Source organism: Pleurodeles waltl, chromosome 1_1 (genome assembly GCF_031143425.1).
Source record: "Pleurodeles waltl isolate 20211129_DDA chromosome 1_1, aPleWal1.hap1.20221129, whole genome shotgun sequence".
Classification (NCBI taxonomy): Eukaryota; Metazoa; Chordata; class Amphibia; order Caudata; family Salamandridae; genus Pleurodeles; species Pleurodeles waltl.
This window is the reverse complement of record NC_090436.1, coordinates 714,734,804-714,761,934: the sequence shown is the minus strand read 5'-3', so window position 1 is coordinate 714,761,934 and position 27,131 is coordinate 714,734,804. Positions and strand designations below refer to the sequence as shown.

Genomic DNA, 27,131 nt, shown 5'->3' with positions numbered 1-27,131 from the left:
GTGATTTAGTGCCTTGTCTTCGTAATGGTAAGAGTTATAATGCTAATCTTGTGGTATTATTTTTGTAATGAGACCCCTTGTCACTCTAACCTCTCCCATGTGACACCCCAAGCCCTGGCTGGAGATCGCTGGCTTCTTTAGAAGTGAAGCTGTTTTATTTGTTCCTCTTGAAACTGTTCTAAAGGACAAGCAGGGTTCTTGCTTCCTTGCAAAATGGATCCAAATATCTGAGTCAAGAGCAAGGGGAGAAACATGTACTTACAGTAAAGGCAGTTATTGCTGTATGCCGTTAAAATTGGCCCTATCTTCATGCCCTTAACTTGAATGCCACAAACATGGATTGATATGCGAACAATGAATGTTAAAATGTGTGTAATGTGTGTCAGCCACTATGGGCCACGTGTACAAAAACATTATTCTAGTGAAAATGGGCTGATTCTAAAATGAATTTAGGGATGTACAAAGTCCAAACTGCGATTCAATACCTTGTTATTGAATCGCAATTTGGGTTTTGCGATTTGGTATTAGGAAGGGGTGTATCTAGGTTGTCTCTCCCTAATACCGAATATAAATGGTATGTTTGATTGTTTTGTGACCGTGAATGCAGTTGCAAAACAATTGCAGTTAGCACCAATTTGAAATTGGTGCTAACCCATTCGCAAAGGGGAAGGGGTCCAAAGCACCCATTCCCCTTTGTGAATGCATGCGAAAATGTATTTTAAAAGCAGGCAGTGGTCCCGAAACGTTTCACTTTTTTTTTTTTTTAAACGCAGTCTGTTTTCCTTAAAGGTGAACGGGCTGCATTAAAAAAAATGCTTTTTTTAAAAAGCAATCACAGACATGGTGGTCTGCTGACACCAACAGACCACCATCCCTGTGATTTTTGTGATTCCCAGTGGGTCTCAAATTGCGACCTACCTCATTAATATTAATGATGCAGGTCTATCTGAAACCCACCGGGAATCGCAAAAGAAACTCAACTGAGTTTCTTACATTTGGAATTGTGATTCCCTAATTGCGATTTGCATGGAATTGCAATTAGGAAATCGCAATTCCAAATATTTGTACATGTGGCCCTCAGTTCCTCTTATTTCACATGTGTTACATAATGTTGCATCTCCCAAGAGAGTTAGCTGTTTCATCATGCTGTGTTTCTGTGCATTGTATTACTCTTGCATAGTGCATACTTTGACTCGTGGCAGGTGTTTATGAGGGGCTTTGATTGAGAGCGCTGGTGCTGAGGCTTAAGGCATAGCAAAGTGCCTGACAGTGGGTTGCTCTCTTTGCAGAGCATGCATTCCAGCTGCAAATGAAATTCAGTGTAACTGTGTGTGAAGAGGTCAAAATATTTGGAAGGCAAAAGCAAAATGAAATAAAGTGTATAAATGTGAACTATTGAAGTGTATGTTTGGGGTGATGAAATGAGGAAGATGCAAGGGAGTGTATTAAGGGGAGAGGGAAAAGAGTGTGCTGAAGAGGAAAGAGAGGAGGTTGAAAATGTACAGATGGATGAGCTGTAAAGAGAAAAAGGGAATACATATCTAACGTAAAGCACATATAACTGAAGGCCATCCTTCTTCCATAGGCCTCAATAATATTTCATTCACAGTCTCACAATTTCCAAACTGAAACATTTCCAATGTTAATTATTTATAACTAATCATTTTTGTTTATTTATTTAACAGCGAACAACCATTGACAAAGCCAATAGTACTTACAGGCTTAAGGTGTATGTCAGTTGTTGTGTTATATTTCTGGATGCAGTAACATCTCAGAGAGAAACCAAAATACAGACCAGGGGGCACAGTATGGTAATCACAGAAATTTATTTTACATATTCCCTTTTAGAGAGCCCCCACTTTTTTCATCTCACTTAAAGATCTGTCTGCACATATTTCTGAATGACTGATTGCAGCCAGCAGCTGTGGGCGATTCCTGATGCCTGGTTAGAGCATTTTCTTCCAATGTTGATGCTGCATGCAGTGCAAGACACTGGGCATGCACACACTTTAAAGGTCCTGAAGTTATTGTTCTTTACAAATTGCACATTATACTAACTGTTGAACGTATTAATGCAGTAAGATATGTGCCAGTTTTTGATGTGTTTAGTATTTCAAGACTATACGTTCCTGCTGCTTTATAAACCTTGCTTTCTCACTAAATTAATTTGCTTTCAAATGCACCATTTGTCAATCTTTTTTCAATACTTTCTTGGGAGGAGGACTCGTTCCACATTTGTCTATTAAGCTTGCTCACTTCACTCGCAACATTAAAGTCATACTCCACTTTCAAATGTCACAAGCCGCCACTGGAACAGAGATCCCTTTGAGGTCATCTGCATCTTACAAGTTGAATAATTTTTTAGGTTAGGCATAGTGAGGCATCTGCACAATTACAACAAGACCTCTGTGATTCAAATATGATATGCATCATAAATTTCCCCAACAGTCAAAGACAGTATCCCGCCGCTTTGCGTATGGATTAAAAAGGCATACTGATATTCATGTATGCAGCACGATATTGCCTCCCTCGGCATAGGTGCTTCATCTGTATAAATGAAAGGCATCTTAAAATGGAACAAGCCATTCTCATATAAAGAAAGTAGAATAATTTGCAAACAAGGCAGCTGATGTTCTAAGTTTTCACTTTGTGCATAAGTAACTGTAATTGTTATAATGATACTTCCTTGGTAATGCTATATTTGGTGGATACTCTAACAGGAGATTTCTCATCTTTTGAATTTCACCTGGCACGAGAATGGATCCAGGACTTCCCAGCATCTGCTCCAGTAATGCCGAAAAGTGGCGCCATCAGACTCAGAAGCGGATCTGTAGTGACAGCATGGAGTTGTACATAGGCAGCAATCCTGCATATCAACATCATTTTCTTTCAAAACTCTTCTGCACCCTCAGACGTAGATCAATTGTGACAGATCACTACATGACAGTGTGCATTATATAACTTGGTACCTTTTTAGAACCATAAAGTCCACAACACAGAATGTGGAGAGAGCATCGATCAGAAAGTATCTTATTTTAAATAGATACCAAAGCAGTCCCTCCCAAAAAGAGTAGGGTCTAAGGAGTGGACTTACACCAGGGAGTCCTGAAGAACTGTGCTGGTGAAATGACCCTGTCTGCAGACATGAGGGTCAAGACAGTAATGCCTGGTTAAGTTGTGTTCTGATGTGCATATGGAAGAGTGGTAGAGGTCCAGCACCATAACACCTCTCACCAGTGCCTTGGCTCTCGTAGAATAAGCCAGAAGGCCAACAATAGGCTCCTTCTTGGTCAGAGCACAACACATTTTTATGCACAGGACAATCCATCTGGACAATGTTTTTTTATGAAACGCTGTTTCTGCCTGCCGGCCCAGCGGGAAACTTGTAATAGGACCGGTGGTGTTCTGGCTGCCCTGGCGATCAGATGGCGGTACATGTTTGTTAGGCGGCCTCCACTGCCCGCTAAACTTGTAATGAGGGCCAATATCTAGTTGCAGGTTCCTTACCTTTGAATTTCCCCCAGGTGTTTTACTGGATCCAGTGATTTTTGTGAGCAGTACCCCTGTGCACTGTTAGATGGCGTAGATCAGCTCCTAGTTCCTCGTTAGCGCTGTCAGCCCTGGATATGACGTTGTGGTTCCTACAGAGGCGCCTCCCCAGCAAGCTGATGTCCGTTTATTTTCAGGACTTTCTAAGGCCCTGAAAGGTGAGTCCCTGCCCCTAGAAATCAGTTCGCAGACCAGGGACAATGGGTGGGTCAGTATTGAATCTGCACCTAGATATTATCTTTACCAGATAATGCGTTACCGAAGGTAAGTAACTTGTTCATCTGATTCTAGTTGCAGATTCCTTACTTTATTCCTTAATAGATACCCAAGCAATATCATTCCCGGAGGAGGGTCTGTGAACCAAGTTCATACAAGAACATCCTGTGGGCCCAAACGGGCAAAGTGTCCGTCCCTACTGAACTGAATATTCCAGGCAGTAAAGTCTGATAAACGTGCACAGAGATGCCCACGTTGCTGCCTGACAGATGTCAAGGACCGGAACTCTGTATACTAATGCAGTGGTTGCAGCTTTAGCTTGGGTAGAATGAGCATGCAAACCCTCAGGGAGTTGCTCTTTGGTCAGTGCTTAGCAGATCTTAATACAAAGAATGACTCATCTGGTGATGGTCCACTTCTGCACTACCTGACTTTTCTTTGAACCCACATAACCTAAAAAGAGTTGGTCATCCACCCGGAACTCTTTTGTATGATCAAGGTAGAACGCTAGTGCTCTTTTAGGATCCAAGTGGTGGAGTTTCTCCTCTTTCTCAAAATAATGTGAGGGTATGTAAAAGGTAGGCAAGGTGATGAATTGCCTAAATTAAAGGGCATAATCACTTTTGGCAGAAAGGAAGCCCTAGTGCAAAGCACCACTTTGTCTGGATAGATGGAAAGGTAGGCCAGTTTAGATGACAGTGCCTGCAGCTTACTCACCCTGTGAGCAGAAGTAATGGCCACAAAGAAGGCTGTTTTCAAAGTGAGAAGCCTGAGCGGAGAATTTGGGAGAGGCTCGAAAGGAGGGCACATCAGAAATTTCAAACCCATATTCAGATCCAATTGGGGCATAATGACTGGTAATGGAAGAAAGAGATGTGTAAGACCTTTGAGGTACCTAAGTTCAATAGGGGACTTAAATAAAGAAGGTTGATCAGACAACCTCAAAAAATCTGAAATAGCAGACATATAACCTTTGAGAGTGCCCAGAGCAGAGCTCTGATGGGTCAGAGAAAGAATAAACCAAAGGACCAAAGAGAGAGGGCCAGAAAGGGGGTCAACAGATTTGTCTGTGCACCATACCACACATTTCTTCCAATTACTGGCATTAACCATTTTGGTGGGGCGATGCCTGGCTACCAAGATTATATAACAGACTTCGGGAGGAAGGTCAAAAGCTGTCAACTGTTGCCACTCAATCTTTACGCAATCAGGCAGAGAATCAAAATTTTCAGGTGCAGAATCCTCCTCTGCTGCTCCCAAAGAGGTCGTCCTGATTGGAGGATCGAAGGACGTGCGCAGCAGCTCAGGATACCAGACTCTGGGTGCCCAGTCCAGAGCCACAAAGATTACTCTGACCAGGCCATTCTTGAACTTCTTGAGAACCCTGGGCAGAAGTGGCATGGGCAGAAAGGCATACAGGAGCTCTGAGTTCCACTTGAGAAGAAAAGCATCTCTGAGCGAATGCCGCCTTGAAAACTCCAACTCCCGATCTAACTAAGGAGCCCACTGCTGAAAGAGACCATACACCTGCCTTTGGATGGAGATGCCATTTGTGATCCATTTTTGGCTCAGTTTGTCTGTTGTGGCAATCCCACCAGGTGTTGAACCACCAGGGATATGCCTTGCTGTTCCAGCCACGTCCAGAGGCACAGAACCTCTTGACAAAGGGTCCACAACCCCACCCCACCCTGCTGGTTGCAGTACCACATGGCAGTGGTGTTGTCTGTGAACATCTGCACCATCGTTCCCTTGATGGAGGGAAGAAATGCGTTTAATGCTAGCTGGATCACACAAAACTCCAACAGGTTGATGTGGAGTTCGGATTCTACTAGAGACCAGATGCCTCTGATCTCCACCTCTTCCAGATGTCCCCGCCATCCCAGGAGTAGCACATCTGTCACTACTGTCAGCTCTGGTTAGGGAAGGAAGACGAATCTGCCTGTGACCCAATCACGATTGGTTAACAATTACTACAGATCTTTTCCAGTTTCTTCCGAGATCTGGACCTTGTTGGAGAGATTCCCCTGATGATGCCCCCACCAGAACTTCAGGCCCCAATGCAGAGCCCGCATATGCCATCTAGCATGTGTCACCAGCAGGATGTAAGGGGGCCATGAGGCCCAGCAGCACCAGAGTCATTTTCACTTAAATCCAGGATAGAGGCTACCATGATTCTACCATGAATTGCAAGTAACGTCTGTGGGCAGGCAGGACAGGGATATGAAAATAAGCATCCCGAATGTCCAACGATACTATCCAGTCCCCTGAGTTCAAGGCAGATAGAACCTGACCCAAGGTGAGAATCTTGAACTTCTCCTTCTCAAGGACGAGATTAAGAGACCGAAGGTCTAGGATAGGGCGGAGGCCCTTGTCCTTTTTGGGTACCAGAAAGTAACAGGAACCTACTACGGGCACGGGAGCCCTCTCTATAGCCCTATAGAGCCTCAGACAGCTGTAACTTTCTTGCAGAAAAGGAAAACATGATTCTCTGTCATCTGATTGTAGGATAGCAGCATGGGTGATAGTCTTGGAGGGGAGAGAGTAGCCTGTTTGGAATATCTGCAAAACTCAACTGTCTGATGTGCTGAATTGCCAGCAGAGCAGGAGATGGCGAATCCTGCCACCAACTGGCCCATGGTGGGGAAGAGTCAGACTAAGAAGGTTTAGCGGGTGCTTCAGAGGAGGGGTGTCTGACTGTCCAGACCGTTGGCCACCTGATCCTTGAGGCTGGTGGATCCTGCATCCTCGGCCATGCAGAGGCTGGGCAGCATGAGCAGCACGATGATTGCCAGGGAATGGACATGGTTGAAGGTCCCTTCAGTAGTCACGAAAGGCAGACTGTGGGATACGAGGCCGCTGCAAGGCCCAAAGACCTGGTTGTAGCAAGAGAATCCTTGAAGTGCTTGAGCGTCAAGTCTGCCTTGTCTCTGAAGAGACGGGTGCCATCAAAGAGAATGATGTTCACTGAAGCTTGGACATCCCCTGAAAAGCCCGACGTCCTCAGCCAGGCACGGCATCTCAGAACCACTGTCGATGAAATCGCTCTGCCCAGTGAGTTGGTTGTGTCCAGTCTGCAACGGATTATGAACTTCGCTGCGTCACTTCCATCAGTAACAGCCTGAGAGAGTACAGCTTGGCCTCCTCTGGGACCTGTGGCAGCACTTCCACAACTGTGTCCCATAGTGTGTGGGAAGTGTGGGAATAACGGCCCAAAAGGCATACAGTGTTCATGGACCACAATGCAAGGCTGGAGGAAGAAAACATCTTTTTCCCAAGTGAGTCCAACATTTTGGAAGGTCTATCTGGAGGTGCACAAGGGAATGCCCCAGGGAGGTCTCAGGGGTGGAGTGGGGTGTTGCATCAAGAATCGGAGCTGGGAGATGGCAGCGGGCAATCGTACAGTTCACTGAAGTCCCTGTGCTGCTTTTGGATCAGGTAGCCAGTAGGCCATCCTTTTTAAGGCCTCATGAAACAGGAGCAGGGGTTCTGAGGTGGAGGCTTCCTGTTGTAGAGATTAGCCTTGATTGCCACTGAGGCAGTTGAAGTTCCAGGTCCTCAGCTGCTCTTTTAACCACCATAGCATAAGACACTCCCTTCTCTGTAGCCATGTAGAGGGAAAAGCAAGCCAGCATCTGGAGAAGTATCCAAGTCTTCACACCAGTTAATATTGTCATGGAGGTGGTATTGTAAAGGGTCCAGCGATCCCTCCAATCCATTCCTGAGGCCTAAACCATAATAAAAGTGCTCAGGATCTGATCAAGAAGGTAAAGCTCCTGCTTGCGTCGGAGTCGGCATCGTACGATGCCTATCTGGCTCCATGTCAGGGATTACAATGGGGATAGCGCCGCCTGCGGGTGGTTCGACTAGCCCCAGTCCGGATCCAGTACTGGATCACTGGGTGCCCCTTGGCGTCGAGTCCAAAGCTGCCAGCACAGAACCCAAGAAGGCCTTTTCGGTCTCCAAGGGGCCGAAGGCACTCCAACGGTGTCTGGCTGCCCAAAAATGAGGTGCATGGCTTCGTAAAACTCTGAGTTGGGCAGAGGTCACACCGGCTACTGAAAACTCGGGGAAGCACGGTTGGCTCAAGCGCAGGCTTCACAGAGAGAGACCTAGAATGCTGATGCTACCTCGTCTCACCTGCCGACGGATGAAGAGAAGTGAAAAAAGCTTTGACTTCTTCGACTTCTTCTATGCCTCATCTTACCTGATCGCCCTGAGGACTTGGAGTTGAAGACGAGGATGGAGGACTCGGCAACCAATCTTGGGACCTTTCTCTCGACTGAGATTTCGACTTGCGCAGGACCGCTCCCTCAAAGGCTTCGGATGCATGGACCAATACTCAGAGCACGACTTCAGGTCGTAGTCACGCTCCAGGCATTAAAGACACATGATGTGCAGATCCGCCCGATGACAGGATCCACAGAGCTGGAAGCTGGTCTCTTTTGATGACATTCTTGACACACCAGGAGTGGAAAACTCAAAAAAATCTTCCACAATAAGTTGAAAAAAGGCAGTCAATATGTGACTGAGGCGTAGCTCTTTTCGGATCAGCGCTTGCTGCCGCAGAAAGCAAAGAACTGATGTCAGAGTGCAGGGGTGGTGCCTTTCTAGGAATCACAACATCATATCCGGCATGGACAATGCACACGGAGCGGATCAACAACACCTAACAGCACACAGGGATACAGCTCACGAAAATGTGCAGATCCAGTCTGACACCTCCAGGAAATTCAAAGGTAAGGAATCTGCAACAAGAAGTCTCTATCAGAGGTACATTTCTGTAGTTTAGAATTGCCTATGTCCCAAGCCCAAACTTGAAGACTGATAGAGTTCACAGTTCTGAATGTGGTTGCAATGGTGGAGGTGTAAGCATCAATAGGGATGTGCATCATAATTGTCTTTGTTGAGGCTAAAAATATAGTGGTGAAATTATGTGTTTTTGTCTTCTGGTAAATTTTATGGTTTAGTTGTGCCTTTAAGTTTGATGTTGAACAACCAGGGTTGTTATCGGACTCGGAGTTGTCCAAAATCCAAGGATAGTTAAAACAGAAAAATAAGAAATGGTGGCATTTCTGGTCTGCTAAGGTTTTATGGTACTGATTAGTGAGGTGCCATTTATCGCACAATTGAGATATGGGCTATAATAAATAGTTGTGATCATACTAATAGCGACTGGTGTTAGTGGAACCGATTGCGCAAAAGGGAAACTATACCAGTCAGGGTGATTTCCCTCTGGTTGAGATTTCATCTGTATGTGAGGAAGTCAGAAGATGTTACTACTGATTGTGTGAATGAACTATTTAGAATTCTCTAGAGGAGCAGACAAATTATTGTGCTTGCTTAAAAGTTGTGGAATTTAGTGTACAAGAAATTGTAAAGGAGGTTGAACCACTGCAAGGAGTGAGAATTTTGTCAGAGTACACTGCTCTGGGATAGGTCAGTTGGTGTAACATGCTAGGCTGGGTTTGGTTGGTGAATCATCAGGTGATGTCCTGTGATAGGCTGGCGAAGAAGGAATTGTATTGGGATAGGAAGTGAACATTGATTTGTACGGGTCTGTGAATTGAATAAAAACATTGAAATGTATTGAACTTATACTTCTTCATTTATTGTTGAATTTGTGTACTCATGAAATTCTTTAAAGCCCTTAGAGATTTAATGAGAGGTGATGTGTGAGTATCTGTCCCTGAGGCTGAGGAGGATCCACCAGAATGTACACCAGGCCGTCATATGGTGACAAATGTAGGGCTTCATACATGTTTATGGCTTTATCAATGGCACAAAATCACCGAAAAGAAAGAGGCACTAAGGTTTCCACAATATGGTACTTTTGATTTAAAGAACATTGAAAATTTAAGGGAAAAGCTATATGAAATTAAGCCGCCTCCTCGACCCATACAGTATGAAGAGAAGGAAAAGTACCAGAATAAAGCAGAGAGCAGTGAGTAAATATGCTGATGCTGCATGGGATGAAGAACAACAGATATGGAGGAAATGTGTCGTTGAGGGAGCTAGAATGTACCCAGTCAAAATGAAAGAAAAGCCTAAAATTAAGCGAAAGAAGGGAAATGAAAATGGGGAATGTGGAAGGAAAAATGACAAAGTATTAGATGTTTTTTCCTCACATCCACCACCTTATGTGGCTCTAACATCAGGTACAGAAAGTGTTTTAACCACTAGTGGTTATAAAACTTATAACAGCCCCTGTTGATCCAAATATTCCTATTTGGGGGACCACCTCCAACACTCTTGGTTACAGCTCCACCTGCTGAAGCAGCGTCTACTTCAATTGCTCCAGGTGTTACAGCTTCTATTGTGACTGTTTCTGCCCCAGGGTAAGTTCAGATATTAGCAATTCCTGTGATAACTACACCAATCAATATTGCTCTGCATCCTGTTGTTTCAGAAGCTGTAGGAGTAGCTCTGACAGGGTTTATCCCGATGTCGCAACACTTACACATTTTTGCTTAAACGCCACCACAGAATGTTCAATCATTGAGACAAGTGAGAAAGATTATTTTTACAACTGCAATTGCACAGCGGGAGACAGGACCATTTGATGATGGAATTTGCCCCTCGTGGTTTGAGGAAACACCTGACAATAAAGGTAAAGGAGGTAGAGAGAGACAATTCAAGAGTTAGGGAAGGATGAAACCGCTAGATGTACCAAAATCAAAGGTGGAACTGGAAGAAATTATAAGGGGACGTTTGGCTAATATATATATATGAATCAATATCAGGAGAATTAGATGATTTATCCGAGAAAGAAAATTACAAGACATGCACATGTCACTCATGATGGATTTGCAGAGTTGTCAGCTAAATATGAAGCAGACCTCAACAATAGTATTCCTTTACAGAAAAAGTTTTAGAGCACATTTAGATGTTAAAGCAATTGCAACCATGTGATCCTGAGGAATGAGGCTGCACATTGCTGAATGTTTGAAGTGCATTAGGAAATGGAGCGATTTTGACAGATTAAGGAGAAAGTTGACAAAAAACAAGGAAAGAAAAAGTACAATCAGATACTACAGAGATAAATGGTAAGCCACCACTAGTACCACCAGATGAAAATTAGGCTATACCCTTTCCTAGGAGGGAGATACTAGATGGTGAGGGTGTTCAAGCACCGTGGAGCAGAGGAGAGACATTCAACTTTCTGAAACTGAGCGATAATCCCGCCCAGTGGTCTATACAAGTTGACAGGTTTGAGAAAATACTGATGGTTTTGTAGACAAATTTGAAAAATGTATTCTATATTGTGGCACTGAATTATCTATGGGCTGAATGTAAGATAGCTGTGTATTGGCCTTGCCCAGAGCCGCTAAGAGATGAACATACCCATCCACCTTCACCTATGGTGATGACAAAGATACGATGAGGTAGTTAACTTTTTGAAGGAAAAGTTTCTGCGAGGGACAATGATAGGTTAAAGGTTACTAACTACTCAGAGAACTAAAGAGTCAGTGCATGCTTATTATGAACAACTGTTAGGGGTGTTGAAACAGCACAGTGTAGAGAAAATCCCAAAAAGATAGATACATGAAGTTTTCTGTCAAAGTTTGTTCTAGGGTTGCAACCAGAACTCAGTAAGCACATACAACAGAATTTGATTTGTTGGCATAAAAAACCATTAGATGAGATCCTGAGGTATGAAAAATACTGTAGCAATGAACACAAGATGAAGCAGAAAAGGCTTAAAGAAATATTGATGCGGGTACAAATTAAGCTGCCATTTTAGTTTTAAGGGATACTGTAAAATCAGAAGAATAGAATTTTTGCAGAAAAAGACATCGGACTAATCAAAGGTGTGGAACCACTTCGATTAACAATAAAATAGAATGCAGTGTTTCTTAGAAAGCCCCATATAACCTCATGGCAGAAATAGTGACTGGGTCTCACTCCGGCTATTGAAATTATGTTAAAAAAAGGAATTTTGAGGGAAATAGTTTGTAGTCATTCCAATTTGCCGATTATGGGCTTACAGAAAACTAACAAGTATAGAATGGTACATGATCTTCAAAAAAATTAACAGCATAGTTGTTCCATGCTGTCCCGTGGTACTGAATATTATTTCAAATTCTCTGTGATGCAGAATGATTTACTGTTCTGGATCTCTGCCAGGCCTTTTCCTCATCTCCACTGAATGAGGACAGTCAATTCACGTGCTCTCTTGTTTTTTGGCTTGGTGCCACTTTCCTCAAGGGTATACAGAAAGCCCTTAAGTTTTTAATCAGACTGTGAAAAAGAATCTCAAGACTTTACAAATTCCTTGTAACCCAGTTCTGGTGCAGTACATGACCTACTTGTGACATTAAGTACACAAGAAGCTTATAAACCGGACATGATAAATCTGTTAAATCATCTGGCTGAGAATGAACACAAAATGTTCTCAAGCAAATAGCACTACTGCCAAAAAGAGGTCCTATATTTAGGACATCTCATTGAAAAGGGATTGAGAAAGGTCACAAGAGAGAATCACAGCAAGTTTGAAAACGAATCCACCCAAAACACAGAGAGAGAGGTCAGAATGTTCTTGGGAATGGTGGGCTACTGTAGACAGTGGATACCCAACTTTTCCTTAGTGACCAAGCCTTTACTGAGAGTACAAAGATATGCCTGAACCACTTCCATGGGACAACAACTGTTTAAAAAAGGGTTCCTAGACCTAAAAGAAAGTCTCTGTCATGATCGGGCACTGGAATTCCTGATTACAGTGAAATATTCACATTGTTTTGCAGTGAGCGGGAGGGCTGCACTCTTTAAGCGCTTACTCGTTTGCCTGGAGACTGCCCTACAGCTGTAGCATATTTTTCAACTACTTGAGCATTTTGCCACAGCACTGCCGGCTGCCTAAAAGCGGTTGTGCCATGGGGTAACATGAGTGACAGAAGCAAGAGCATAGTTATGTGACATCCTCTTACATTCATGGACCCTCATTCTGTTGAGATTTTGCTCGCTCGTACTAAGACCGAATATTCGACAAACAGCAGACTTAGACAAAATATAAACAACTGATTCTTACTGCAGAGAATGTCTGTTAAAAAAAAGTCAAACTCTCAATCCAGAAACATTGCTAACAATGCATGAAAAAGAAATTGATGGGGAAGAAGTTGAGCATGACTGTCTCAATATTACAAATCTATGCACCAAGCCAAGACTTGGCATTAAGGATGAACCCCTTGATGAGCCGACTATGTAATTTTTGTAGACTATTCAATGTTTCAGAGATAATGAGGGGAATTTCAGAGCTGTTTATGCTGCTTGTACAGTCAAGGAAGGGGCTGAAGCCTCTTGGTTTCGAGGTGTTATCTCTGCACAAGTGGCAAAACCGATCACCCATACATGAGCCTGCTATCTTCCAGCACATCTGCGGGTGGCTATATCTACAGATAGCATGGTTTTGGTGTGGTCCATGACGGTTATTGTTACAAAGGGAATTCATGACCATGTTCAGATCTCCAGTCCGAAATGGGGACTATGCAATGAGATTGTTGGAAGCATTACAATTGCCACAAGAAATTGCAGTAGTTAAATGCGCAGCCACAGAAGTGCAAACTATTATGTAACTGTTGGAAACAGATATGCCGGCGAAGTTGCTCAGTACTGTGTGATTGTGGCATGCACATTTAACAGAGAATATACAAATGAATTTGATGAGGACATCAACTTTTCAATGCTTTTGTCAGTACTTGATATGAGGGAGGAAATCAAGAAGCTGCAGAAAGAAGGCAGAACAGCAAGGATACATCAGAGCAGGGTGTGTTAAAAATGCAAATGACATTTGGGTTTCAGCTGTTGGAAGACCTTTATCACCAGAGAGCTTGTTATTTCACGTGACAAGACATTTTCATACCCCGCCACACATCCGTAGGGAAAAAATGGTGAGATTATTTAGACAGAACTCATTTAATCCTTGACTGAGTTTTAGCTGAAGAACTAAGCCATAGTTATGTAACATGTCAGCAGGTGAATGTAGGGAGAAAAACCCCTGTAACACTGAGTCACATAGGAAGATCAGGAGCAACCTTTAACAGGATAAAGTTGGATTTTATCAAAATGCCTGCTTGTAACAGATGGGGATATATCATGGTTATAGTGTGCATTTTCTCTGGATGACTCGGAGCCGACCCGGAATACAGAAATGACAGCTTCACTGTGGCTAAACTCCTGTTACAGGAACTGATTCCAAGTTTAGATTTCTGTTTTTCGTGGATTCAGAACCCAATTTAATAACGAGATCCTTATAATGCTGTGTATGGCACTTGGAAGTGGAACAGAGACAGCATTGTAGATACTGTTGAGAAGCTTACAGTGTAGTTGAGCAGTTTAATGGGATGCTGAAATCATGATTGGCCAAAGTCTGTGCACCTACTTCTCTGTAATGGCCAGATCCTTTGCCATTATTATTAATGAGCTTCCGAATTACCCCTGAAAGAAGGACAAGATTATCACCACATGAATTACTCATGGGACGTGCTTTGCAACTGCCTGCTGTACCTGCAAATATGCTTGTAAATACAGATGACATGATTTTCAACTATAGCAAGGGGTTAGCAGATGTGGTTTGTTATGCTTCTTACCAGGCTGGAGTTGTCACTGCCACTCCGAGATAGGAAACAGTGTCCAACCTTAACCCTGGCGACTGGGTCCTTGTTAACAAACATGTTTCAAAATTCTGCCTGGTGTCAAGGTGCAAAGGATTCTATCAGGTGATTTTAATCACCAACACTGCTATGAAATGTTCTGGGATACCCAATGCATCTCACACCCAGAGCTTGAGATATATGCATAATAAAATGGTGACTTATGAGTCAAGTCTGAGATTGTATCCATGTGCCCTGAAGGGCCAGAGGGGTGATGTTCAGCAGAATTCCTCAATTTTCCAAGTACCTGAAATTTCATAAAGTGGTGTGGAAGTATCCCCTGAAGACAAAGACCTGAGAACTGAAAGTAGGGGAGCCTTTGGGTTGCCACCAGAACAAACAAATTATATAGATGAGGGAACAAATGTGAGTTAGAAAAAACTACAATTGGGACTGGAATGGCCAAGTAGCAGGAGACCACTGACAACTAGTGTGCCAGTTGAATGTATACCATAAATCATCATCGAAGAAACAGAACCTAGTTCTGTCGCTGTGTATAAGCGACACAGAGGAAGAAGAACAAACTCCAAGAAGATCCAAGAGAAAGATAGTACCTTGATGTAGGTATTCAGCATCCAAGTGGATCTACTACACAGAGAACATGCCTAATGCAATGTATCAGGATCCTAATGAACTAAGATCAGAATCATTTGAACCTCCATGATATGCCGGTCTAAGAAGGCATTTGGATTGAACTCTTGAGACGATATTACAAAAACAAAGATTTGAAACTGACATTTAATTTGTTCAATTCGGAGAAATATGATTTTACAAATAATGAACGGTGTCTAAATCAAACTATAAAGAATGTGATAAATGAATGTGACAGCTAATTTCTAACAATGACAAAAATAAAAAGAATTAAGGAGAATTCCCTAGGGCCAAGGTTGCAGTAGAAGAGTAGGAATATCACATTTAGAAGATGACAGAGTAGCTAGGGATACCTCATAAAGACTACTGTATATAAGCTAAATTAAATAAGTGCAAGTTAAGCATCAAACGTTTTGCTTCATTTGTGGAAGTAGAAGTCAACACAGAATATTAAATCTGCCTGATGCTATATTCTACTAAATATCTGACTGTAGAGAAACGTGTGTTTCATTACCAATGCTAAATGTAGAATAGTAAAAGCTGATTAATAGTGGTTGTGATAGAACTTATCGTTCTTTTGGTTGGTATGAGTTTTACCCCAGAGACAGAAACACTTAAATCTACATTTACACCTACAACTACACATACCCTATTTGAGAGAAAATTAAAAGCTTCATTCATGGATGCTTCAAATTGAGATTTGAAATTGAGTGTTTATTCTGGATTACTTAAAAAATAAAACATTTTCTAGCTATTGTGTCTAGAATTTTCAATTATATTAAGGACATGGAGGCGAGATTTATGCTTCTCTTTCTTCACTGATAAAGTTACAGTAGTCAATGAAAAAAACAAAAGCTTTAAACTACATATCCCATGATCCATGATACCCTTGTCCCCACACATCCACCAATAAGAGACTATCTATTTGTCCGTATATAATCCCCTATGACCAATGCCCGGTCTCTTTCTTTGCGAACACAGAACAACTTCAACTGGCACCAACATGGATATCAGGAACCAACTACAATTTCATGCCAACGGGCGAAACCAGACCTGACACCTCGAGAGATTTAACAGCTACATCGAACCGTCCAACTCGTACTTCTATCATTCAATCCTCACTGTTGCTTAAGCTGGATTGTTATCTAAACTTGTCCACAAGAAAAAACAATTGAACATCATATCTCTATCTAAATTGAAAGTAAAGGGTGAGTTAATCTACAACACTATAATAGACTTGGTAACTCTCACGGTAAGCAGTACCAACAACAGTGGTCATAATACACATTATTAACTGAAACTTTAGGTGGGATAATCCTCGAATACATGTCCTTAATGGAAATGAAAAGTCTTGATGCAATAGCTAGAATTTGTTTTTATTCTGTGTCAGGGCCAGAGGCTTCAGGTTTTGCTAGTTTAAAGCTATGCCACCACCAACAAAGCAACATCAACAATTGGTTTGTGATAAAACATCTCAAAAAGGGAGTCAGATGACCAATTCACCACTGCCATAATGTCCTCTAAACTAGAGCCCATGGAAAAAGCTTTAGAACCCATGGAACCCGGACTGAATGTGTCCCAAACATAGTCACATTGATTCCTGCTTCAGCCAACAACAATGTGATCCCAACGAGTCACTCTTGCTGAGGTTACTGGGTGATATGGTTTCTGCAAAGAAATAAGCAATTGACTTCCATGATCTCTGCGCAAATTGTGGGTACAGTCTTCATAAGCTCTCAGGCAACTTATAACACACAATTTCTGATTCTCAGGAAAAGTTAGATAAGATAGACAATGTGAATTGATTTTAGTTTGTTAGATATCTAGAAAGACACACCCGAAGACGTAAATACTCTACCTGCTATACCCAAGGCTTTCATGTCAGAAGCCAGCCTATAAGAAGTGGCGCACAGAACCAACGTCAATTTAGCTGACATGTTTCCTAATCAGATCTTCATTCATTGGCCAAGCTCTCAAAAAACCAGAGGACCACATTTACGTCCCACAAAATGGAATACTTTGATTGAGGAGGGTCAGTCTTTCGGATTCACCTAAGGAGTTTGCAAATTAACAGATTATCTCTTGCAGGCCTACCATCCAGTTGGGTTTGACTTGCAGATATAGGAGACTGAAAATTATTAACAGTTCTATAAGCCAAACCTTGTCGCGCTAACTAATAAAAAAATTAACAATAATTGGAATACATGCCCCCAGGGGACCAGTCTCCTGCTCACTACACCAATGAACCCATCTGCGCCAGATGCAGTATAATGTTTGAGTACTAGAGGCCAGGGACTGGGATAAGAAGAACATAACCTGTTCCAAAATACCTGGCAATTGCAACTGTCTTCTGAAATCCTCCACGCCATTAGCCCCAGGCAGTCCTGAATCAACAATGGGTGAGGGAGCCCTAATGGGTCTACAAGAAAGTCCTGGAATGTCTGAATTCAAGCTGAGGGAGTGCATGATTGCGCCATTGCCACCAGGATCCAGGACTGGGCCTTTCAAAAGGGGGTCACAAGAACTAGTTCTGCGTTCTGATGGCGCGCTTGCGATAACACTCTTTGAATCATCAAGAGCAGAGGAAACACATGTAGCAATTTCCCCGTCCAAGACTGGAGAAAGGCATCTGAACTCGCCACACCTGGGTACTGCTTTCAAATGTAAGAAGTCAGAAGATGTGTATTCAGCCACAAGGCAAAAAGATCTGCTTAACAAAAGACCCATAATGGGTTGAGGGCTTTGAAAATGCAAGGATGAAGTCTCCAGTAACTGGAATCATGAAGAAACAGAGTTCCAGGCCAGTGAGTACTTGGTCTGACCCGGAATGTATTCGTCCTTCACCGATATCTGGTGTTGTAGACAATAATGCAAAAGATTTTTGGAAACTACTATCAAGAGACGCAATCTCATCCCGCCCAGCCCTGTTTATGTAACAAACTGATGAAACATTGTCCATCTGGAGCAGGGTGCAACACTTCACCTTGGGTGGAGTCAACATTCACACAGGAAAGGACCCTGCTCTAGACAGTTGATAAGAAGATGGGGCTCCTCTGGAAACCATCTGCTCCCATTTCTACTGGGTACATCTTGGCCCAACCCCATCTGCTGGCTTCTGACTCTATGACCATCTCCAAAACAGAGGCAAATATGGCCTTGCTGTTCCAGGTGTCCATATGGTCCAACCATCAGGAGATTTCTGTTCTGGCTTCCTACAACATCAATATGTGCTCCAAATAGGATAAACCCTTATGAAAGATGTAGTATCTTGAGTCGTTGCAATGCTCTGTAATGAGAGAGCCTGGGAAGATGCCCTGAATGGAAGATGCCCGAAGGCCCACCAATGTGGCAAAATCCTCAAGATCTGCAAGGAATTTCCTCAACTCTTTCTTGATGGATATCTACTTCGCCGGGGGAAGTTTGAGCTGAGCTAATACTGAGTGCACTTGGAAACCCAAAAATTCCAGATTCTGAGCTGCAACTAGGAGAAATTTCTCCCCATTGATTGTGAAACCCAAGATCTTGGAGCAGTTGCACTGTGCAAGATAGGCAGGTCAAGACTGTCTCTCTGCTCCATAATGAGTACATTGTCTAGATATATAATCATGCGTACTCCTCTCTCCCTCAGGAACAGCATCACCTGACAACATCTTGGTGAAACACCAAGGGGTAGAAGAGAGGCTGAAGAAAAGAGTGATAAACACTGACACCAACAAAACTGCACAAACCTCGGGTGGGGGCAGGTATTAACAGATAAGCATCTTTCAGGTTGATTTGTACCATCCAGCCTCCTTCTTGCAAGAGGTCTTGCAGAAGGTGGATGCCCTCCACTTTGAAAAGTCGATATACTATCCAAGTATTGAACTGATTGAGACTGTGCACAAGCCACAAACCTCCACCCTCTTTCTGTACTAGGCAAATAGTGCTTACGAAGCCTCAGGCATGAGGTAGAGAGTGGGCTATCATCTCTTTTACAAGTAAGGATTAGATTTTGTTGCCGATAAAAAGACTCTGTGACTGGTAAAAAGGAGAGAAAGCCGAGTTGCATAAAAGTACAGTTTGAATCCCTGTACTGTGTCCAGAACCCAGCAGTCCTGGGTGATTTTCCGTCAGTTGTGCAAGAAATGCATGACTCTGCCCTCCAATGCAACCTCTGAATATGGAACTATAGTTGCCTGAAAAGGAAGTGTTCCCTGATGCGGTTCCAGCACAGTATTTGCCTCTGTTGGGACGTCCTGTGCCACCTCTATTGTGAGATGGGTAGAAGGTATTTGACCCAGAGTTGGACATTGTACCTCTGCCTCTGGGAGGATATCTTCTGGAAGAGGTCTGTTGGACACCTCAGACAGGCATCTTCTCTGAAGCGTCCGCCTTTCACAAAAAGGCCACTTTGAAAGACCTTTTTTTTTTTTTATAGAGGATTGAGCTTTGTCTAGTGCTGAGAGGATGGCCACATACTTGCTCAGATCTTTCACAAACATGTCCCCAAACAGGAGGTCATTCCCCACAGCGCCTGCCCCAACAGCCACCAGTTTGGCCACTTTAGAGTAAACTCTCATCAATAGGGATTAAGATGTTCTGCTGACATGCTACAATTTGCGTTGCTGAAGAGCCTGTTGAGCCTGGTCTAGTAAGACATCCAGGTCAATAATGGAATTTAAGTCCTTAGCTTGAACAGCCAGCTATAAAATCTTTGGCAGCCGAAGGGAGGGATCAAAAAATTTGTCCTGGCAGCCTCGCCAAGCGCAATCAATCCCCTTCTTGGGGTCTTTAGTGAAATTCTTCCAGAATGCTGAAATATTTGGGTCTAGGTCTGGGATATCTGTGACAATGCCTGTAAGCGATGGACTCAGGCATTCAGAACGCAAGGTGTTACGCACCTCTTTCTCAAACCCCTTTAGCTAGCAAGCCTGGAAGAAGTCTGCTACTTCAATTTTCAGAAAAGAATGAACACTAATGCACAAGTTAAGGATACAGAAATAGCTTGGATTTTCTTTAGATCCCCAACAAAGACAGACATTATTAAAGCATATGAACGAAATGTAACATATTTAACAAAGCCAATAGAAAATACATTTTCCAATCAAGGAGAGCTCATGTGTATCATAAGGCAAATAGGGAGGAACATATAATAATGTTTGGAAGAAGGAGGCTGGTGAATAGAAAAAGAAAATTATCTATCCAAAGTAAAATTAGATATACAACAAAAAGAAAAATTATGTTTATAAAAGGAGAAATCAGTTTAGGAAAATACACACTGGGATAAGCTGTGAACATATATTTGAACTTCTTGGAGGGCCTGTTCAAATATTAACTGGAGAAAAATCACTTATTCCTGAGGTATATTTTGTTTGTGGGCAAGATGCATATTTCCAGTTGCCTCATGATTGGGAGAGTGTTTGGTATTTAGCTTTATTGTTTCCAAAAATGTACCATGTAATTAGCATAAGTGCTCTAACAATGAATACTGACATACACACAGTACCATTGATGGTACTCAATTAGTAGGAGATATTTCTGGGGAATCATTCACCCAGTAGGGGTAATTCTGCATGATGAGAACATCAGAAAGCTTTCTACAGTAGTATATAAATTAGCAACTAGTACATCTGGTGCATTATTAGCAGTTAACACAGTATTAGTAGTTATTAGATCAAAGGTTTTGCAGAATCAATTAGCTTTAGATATACTGCTGGCAAAGAAAGTGGAATCTGTAAAATGTGGATAGCTCAACACAATTGGTCGTACATTCCTGACGAGAGAAAAAAAATAGAAGAATTAGCAAGGATCATGTCTAACCTAAAACCTGAATTAGAAACTTTAGAAACAACTAGCATGTTAGGAACCTCGGGCAAAGGACCTACTGCTTTAAGTAACTGGATTGGAACTGCTGGGGGTGAATATTAAAAGTTATATAGATTGTTGGCATTTGCTTAATATGCTTTTATGTTCTATTTAAGGGATCAAGGTGTTACTTAGCAAACGAGAAAAAAGGCAAAAAGAGAAAGGCAAAAAAGAGTGGAAATAGAAATGGAAAATAAAGAATACGGCATACAAGAATCTGAAGGAAGAGGAAACTTCAAAATGTGGGACAGATTGCAAAGGAAGGAAGGTGTACTTTAGAGATTAATTTGTGATCCAGTTCTGATGTCTGTTTTAGCCATCAAGATGAGGAGGCTGTTAGAACGAATTCTCCTGATTTTGAAAAAAAGAACACATAGTAGTGAGGTTCTCACAGGGAGGAGAGGAGATGGCAGAAAATATGACTCCTGGAAAGAACTGTCTGAACCACAAGATGTGGATGAAATATCTTTTCAAGGACTTGTTACTGTGGTCTATTGTGAAGATTTGAGAAACTAGGGGGTTTACCTGCTTTTAGGGGTTTGTTATTTCAACTTATGTTTTAACAAATGTCCATAACATGTGTTCCTAGAGTAGTCTGGAACTATGCCTTCTAGCATTCAAGAGCACTCAGGACTCTTTTACTGAGGTTCATAGGGTTACCAATCTCCAGGAGAGATTTCCTTTTAATCCTTTTCTTTTCAGAAGATGTTTCTGATCTACAGCTGAGAATATTGTTCAGCTTGAAAATTAATTTGCTTAAATGAGAAAGCTTTATGTTTATGAATCTTGTTCTTTCATCAGAACTCTTTATTGGGTTTCTAAACTGACACCTTTTTCTGCAGCTTAGTTATGAAATTGCCATTCCAGTCAGTAATTTAGATTAGGGAAATTCCTTCATAGAGTACACTTGTTGTATTATCTCTTTTTTATTTTTTTAATCGTCTTCACCAATTTGGTATTTTAATTCGTTTTGAAATGCTGTTTAATGGATTATTTGAATTTGTATTAAAGATGACTTAAGACTAATAATTATTGAATAAAACAATTTAAGACCACTTGAATTGTTATTAAAACTTTTTAACTCACACCAACTCTCTTTTTTGACTATTACAGAGCCTTAAATGAATTCTATTGGTTAAGAAAGTTTGGTGTAAATAATTGCTCCTTTTAAATTCTCTATGTTTGCTAACAAAGGTCATACAACCAGTGGTGGGGCTTGTTTAATGATTACTCCTGAAAGAATGAGATACAAGGATTTCAAGGCCATCACTATAATGATATATGCACACCCAAAGCATGATAGCATAGTAAACTGTTCCTGTGCCGTCACTATCATGATATAGACACACCTCAAGAAATATGGCATAGTAAACTGCACGTCCATGTGCAAGGCAACATATTTAGAAGTAGACCCCTCCAACTCTGCAGCTAAGGTGTTCCATAGGTTGTGAAGCAAAAGTCAATGCTCCATTACCAATTTACCAATGATAACAAAGGATGTTTGAAAGGCAAGCCCATGAACGAGTGATAGTGATGGGCGTGCAGTGGGCATGGTTAAAAGCCCACAGATAGATTACAACATGTCAGAGCGTTTGTGCCCTCAACCTAAAAAATTAAGCTCTTGTTTGTACAAAGTATGCTTATACCTATCTTTTCTTTTATACAGTCGATGGATAGGTGAGGCAATAAATTATGTGAGGGATCAAATGATGAATCATTAGCAAAAGTCTACGAAATTCATACCCATTTAGCAGGGGACAGCACAGACTCTCCTGAGCCAAAGCACAGCATACCAAGGCATCAGAAAATAGCAAGTGCAGTGAAGCACGTATATATCATGGACATACCAACTCGGAATTGAATTTAATTAAAATAAACAATAAAGTTAAGCAAGCATTTTGGACACTCTCAATTCAGTCACCTCAGCAGAAACAGGTACTCATCTGTCTATGATATAACCAGCCAGAATGTACCCATCTAAAAAGGAATGCACATTATATGTAGGAGTTAAAGAACAAAGTCTGCCTCTGTAGACGACAACAGATTTATCATGTGGTGCAATAAAGGTAGTAATGTAGATTGGTGTAGAGACAGACAAATAAGGGTTATGACACAGCTGTCTTGCAACATATAAGATAATTGCTGCACATTTATTTTGGAGCTTGGCTATAACACAACCAATTTGATGGGTTCTTCATTAGATTCAAAGAGAGATTAGTTAAAAAAGATTGTAGAGAGTAGTGCACCTTCAACAGCAACACCATACACATTGGCTTCTTGTATAAAGTCCACCATCCCAATGATGTCTGAAACTTCTGTGGTCGCAACATTTTCACCTTTCCATCTATAAAAACATAAATAAACAATATTTTATATTTGAAATATCTACTGTGAGCCAGGAGTTTGTGCATTAAATCTAAATGAAACAAATACAGTCATTCCAGATAAAAGAATTAATAACAACCTCCTGCAATTCATTTGATACTGATACATACCTAAGGAAAGGAAATGGCAGAATACACACTCTGAAACAACAAAATGTGTGTGCAACTGGTTCTTAAGTTGCCTTAAGTCAGGATTCATTAGATAATTCACTATAGGTTTGTTCTTTGTATTTTGTTACTCATAGTCCTGTGTATGTAATTGAAAAATAGCAAAAGAACAAGAATGTGGATAGACAGACACAACCGGGGCTCAATAGGCTACTCATGCCTGACGTGGACCAGCCTGAGACTTGTACAGTAAGGAGCCCAACAAGTTTTAGTTCACCAAGTGCTTTAAAAATCCCACAATCAAAAACAAATAAACCTCACTCCTCATGACAGTCATGCTACTTAGATCAACTTACAACGTAAGCATATTTATTTCTATGCGGACAAGCCCTGCATATATACCCAATCATGAAGTAAGACACCTGCACATGACCACCTTACATCTGATACATCAACATTAAGGTGGTGGTGAACACTATATCTTGTTTACATCACTAATAAATCAATTACAATACATGTGCTATAGATAAATCAATTTCTGATAGAAGACAGAAGAAATGTACCATAAATTTACAAACAAATAAAAACTTTACCTGAATGTATCTCCAATCCGGTCTCGAAAGTACAGAAAATTATCATCATCATGGATCATTAAATCTCCGGTATTAAAAAATCGATCTCCTTTTCTAAATACATTGAATAGTAATTTACTTTCTGTATGTTTTTTGCTGCCAGCATAGCCAAAGAAGGGATTCACTGAATTTATTTTTGATATGAGAAGACCAGTTTCGCCTACAAAGAGAAAGAGGAAGAGGAAAACATACATTAAAGTAATCAAACAGCAAAAAACAGAAATAAATTAAGCACACGCATACACCAAGCAGTACATTTGATTAAAGGCAGGGCATTTTGCAAAAGGTTCTGAAACAAAAGTATAAATCCTTGTAAACATGAGCTGACAAAATGTTTCATCTGTTTTCCTTGGATATAATTTAAGGCTCAGACACATAATCCAATTTATAAGAGTAACCATGTTAAAGCGAGGGTTAAGAGGTCCAGTGAACTAGAAGGAAAGAGAGCTAGGACTGGAAGCTATCAGAGGTGAGTACCTGAACAGGGGAATGTTCAAGGAGATCCTCATGTAGGAAACCCTTTGGTGAAAGCCTCAAATTATGGGTGACTCTATGGAATTTACAGAGGACCATTAATCCCGTTTTGGAGGTAGGGAGAGTTGTAAAAGCATCTACCCCTATCAACCAACCACCCACCATTCTCTTCATAGCCTGGTGATGGTTTGCCCTACTGGTCAATGGAGTGTTATTATGTCAAAGGGAACAACACAAAGTGATCCACAGACACACGTGTTACAGGTACCTGCACAGTGCCTTCATCCGTACAATGAGCATCTTGAGTGACAGAAATGGGGTCTTTGGTTAGCAGTCAGGTGACCCCCTGTCCAAGCAAGGACCCTCACTCTAGTCAGGGTAAATGAGAATCACACTCAGTTAACCCCCACTGACCCACTTGGTAGCTTGGCACGAGCAGGCAGGCTTAACTCAGAAACAAAGTGTTAAGTATTTGTACAAACACACACAGTAATAGAGTGAACCCCTACAAAATGACACAACACAGGTTCAGAAAAATAGTCAATATTTTATCTAAATAGACAAGACCAAATACGATAGAAATCCACAAAATACAGTTAAAAATACGAATTTAGCACCTAAAAGTATGAAAACAATGCTCTGAGGCAAGTTGGTATTATGCAGCGTTGCAACAGAGTTGTTTCCTAAAAGGTGACGCCATTAGCACCATTTACGGAGTCGTTCGACCCCACTGTACAGTACCTTATGGAACAAGTAGAAAGCAGGCCAGTGCACAGAATCGGGGAGAGCAGCTTTGCTGGGTCCAATGCGGTGTCGATTCCGGTGCCACAGCGCAGAAGGACTGTGCATCGCGCAGCAGTGTCGGGTCCTCACTACAGGGAGGTAGAGCTGAAGCTGCATCAGATGCGAAGTCGGTATCTTGGATCCGGCAGACATGAAGTCCAACGGAGTCATGATGCTGCGGGGCAATCTCACAGGGCCGCGATGATGCCACATGGCCGCAGGCACTGCAATGGCGTTGGATCGTCACAGAATTTGGATTTACGACACTCCGGTGTCAGCAAAGTGTGGCGGGATTAGCGGCTGCAACGACGCAAGGCATACAGGGTCGTTGGACTTCTAGGAGGTCCACGGCCTCAGGGGGCGTCACGGTTAGGGGTAGTGGCATCAGTTCACAGGGTTGTTGGATTTGTCGCACTCAGCGAGGTCCACGGCCTGGGGGCAAGTGGCATCGCGGTCCAGGGCAGCACCATCCTTTGCAAAGTTGCACGGAGTCGTTAGTCTGGTATTTCACCAGGAATTCACTTCCATGGGTCCAGAAACTAGAATGGCACCCCCTGGCAAGCTAGAGTCCACAGTAAATAGACTCGGGTCTGGTTGGTGAAGCCTTTGCTGTCCCTGAGGCTTCAAAACAGGAGGCAAGCTCTACTCCAAGCTTTTGGAGTCACTTCTCAGTACATCTCCTCACCTCTTCTACAGGCAGAGGTTCCTCTTGAATCCTTGAAGTAATCTTAAGTCTTGGGTTTTGGGTCCACTACCTATACCCCTTTCTGCCTTTGAAGTTGGCAAACTTCAAATTAAAGTCTCAAGTGTCTGCAAGATCCTTTCCTGTCCAGGCCAGGAGGTTTGAGACTGCATTGTGTGAGTGCAGGCACAGCCCATTCAAGTGTGAGTGACCACTCCTCCCCTTCCTTCCAGCACAGATGACTCATCAGGACATGCAGGCTACACCCCAGCTCTGTTTGTGTCACTGTCTAGAGAGAGGTGCAAACAGCCCAACTGTCAAATTGACCCAGACAGGGAATTCATAACTAGGCAGTCACAGAATGGTTCAAGGAAGAAAATGTCTACTTTCTAAAAGTGGCATTTTCAAACACACAGTCTAAAAACCAACTTCACTAAAAAATGTATTTTTAAATTGTGAGCTTAGAGACTCTAAACTTCATATTTCGATCTGCTCCCAAAGGGAATCTGCACTTTAATAAAATGTAAAGGCAGCCCCCATGTTAACCTATGAGAGAGATAGGCCCTGCAACAGTGAAAAACAAATCTGGCAGTATTGCACTGTCAGGACATGTAAAACACATAAGTACACAGCCCACCTTTAACATACACTACACCCTGCCCATGGGGCTACCTAGGGCCTACCTTAGGGGTGCCTTACATGTATAAAGAGGGAAGGTTTAGGCCTGGCAAGTGGTACACTTGCCAAGTAGAAATTGGCAGTGCAAGGCTGCACACACAGACACTGCAGTGGCAGGTCTGAGACATGTTTAAAGGGCTACGTATGTGGGTGGCACAATCAGTGCTGCAGGCCCACTAGTAGCATTTGGTTTACAGGCTCTGGGCACCTCTAGTGCACTCTACTATGGACTTACTAGTAAATCAAATATGCCAATCATGGTAAGCCAATAACATTTATATTTTACATAGGAGCACTTGCACTTTAGCACTAGATAGCCGTGGTAAAGTGCCCTGAGTAACAAAAATAGTACAAAGGTAGTCCAGCACACATCAACAACCTGGAGAACAGAGGCAAAAAGTTAGGGGCGACTATGCCACGGATGCCAAGTCTAACATTTAGCAGTTAGTATTAGGCCAAATCTACTGTACCTCATCTATCTCAGTTTTGTTTAAGGGGGTGAGATGGAGAAAACTCAATATGCAGGGATGTGCACACAGAAAAA

General features: G+C 42.1%; 1 protein-coding gene across 1 annotated transcript in view; it reads right to left on the bottom strand.

The window, feature by feature from the left end:
• The window catches only part of SLC27A6 (solute carrier family 27 member 6), a 356,441-nt gene that overhangs the window by 49,640 nt on the left and 279,670 nt on the right, over positions 1-27,131 (bottom strand). The window contains exons 7-8 of the mRNA XM_069227290.1: positions 23,932-24,130; positions 23,093-23,190 (exon numbers count right to left, since the gene is read on the bottom strand). Coding sequence (XP_069083391.1) covers positions 23,093-23,190; positions 23,932-24,130 — 297 coding nt within the window. The remainder of the gene's footprint in view (positions 1-23,092; positions 23,191-23,931; positions 24,131-27,131) is intronic.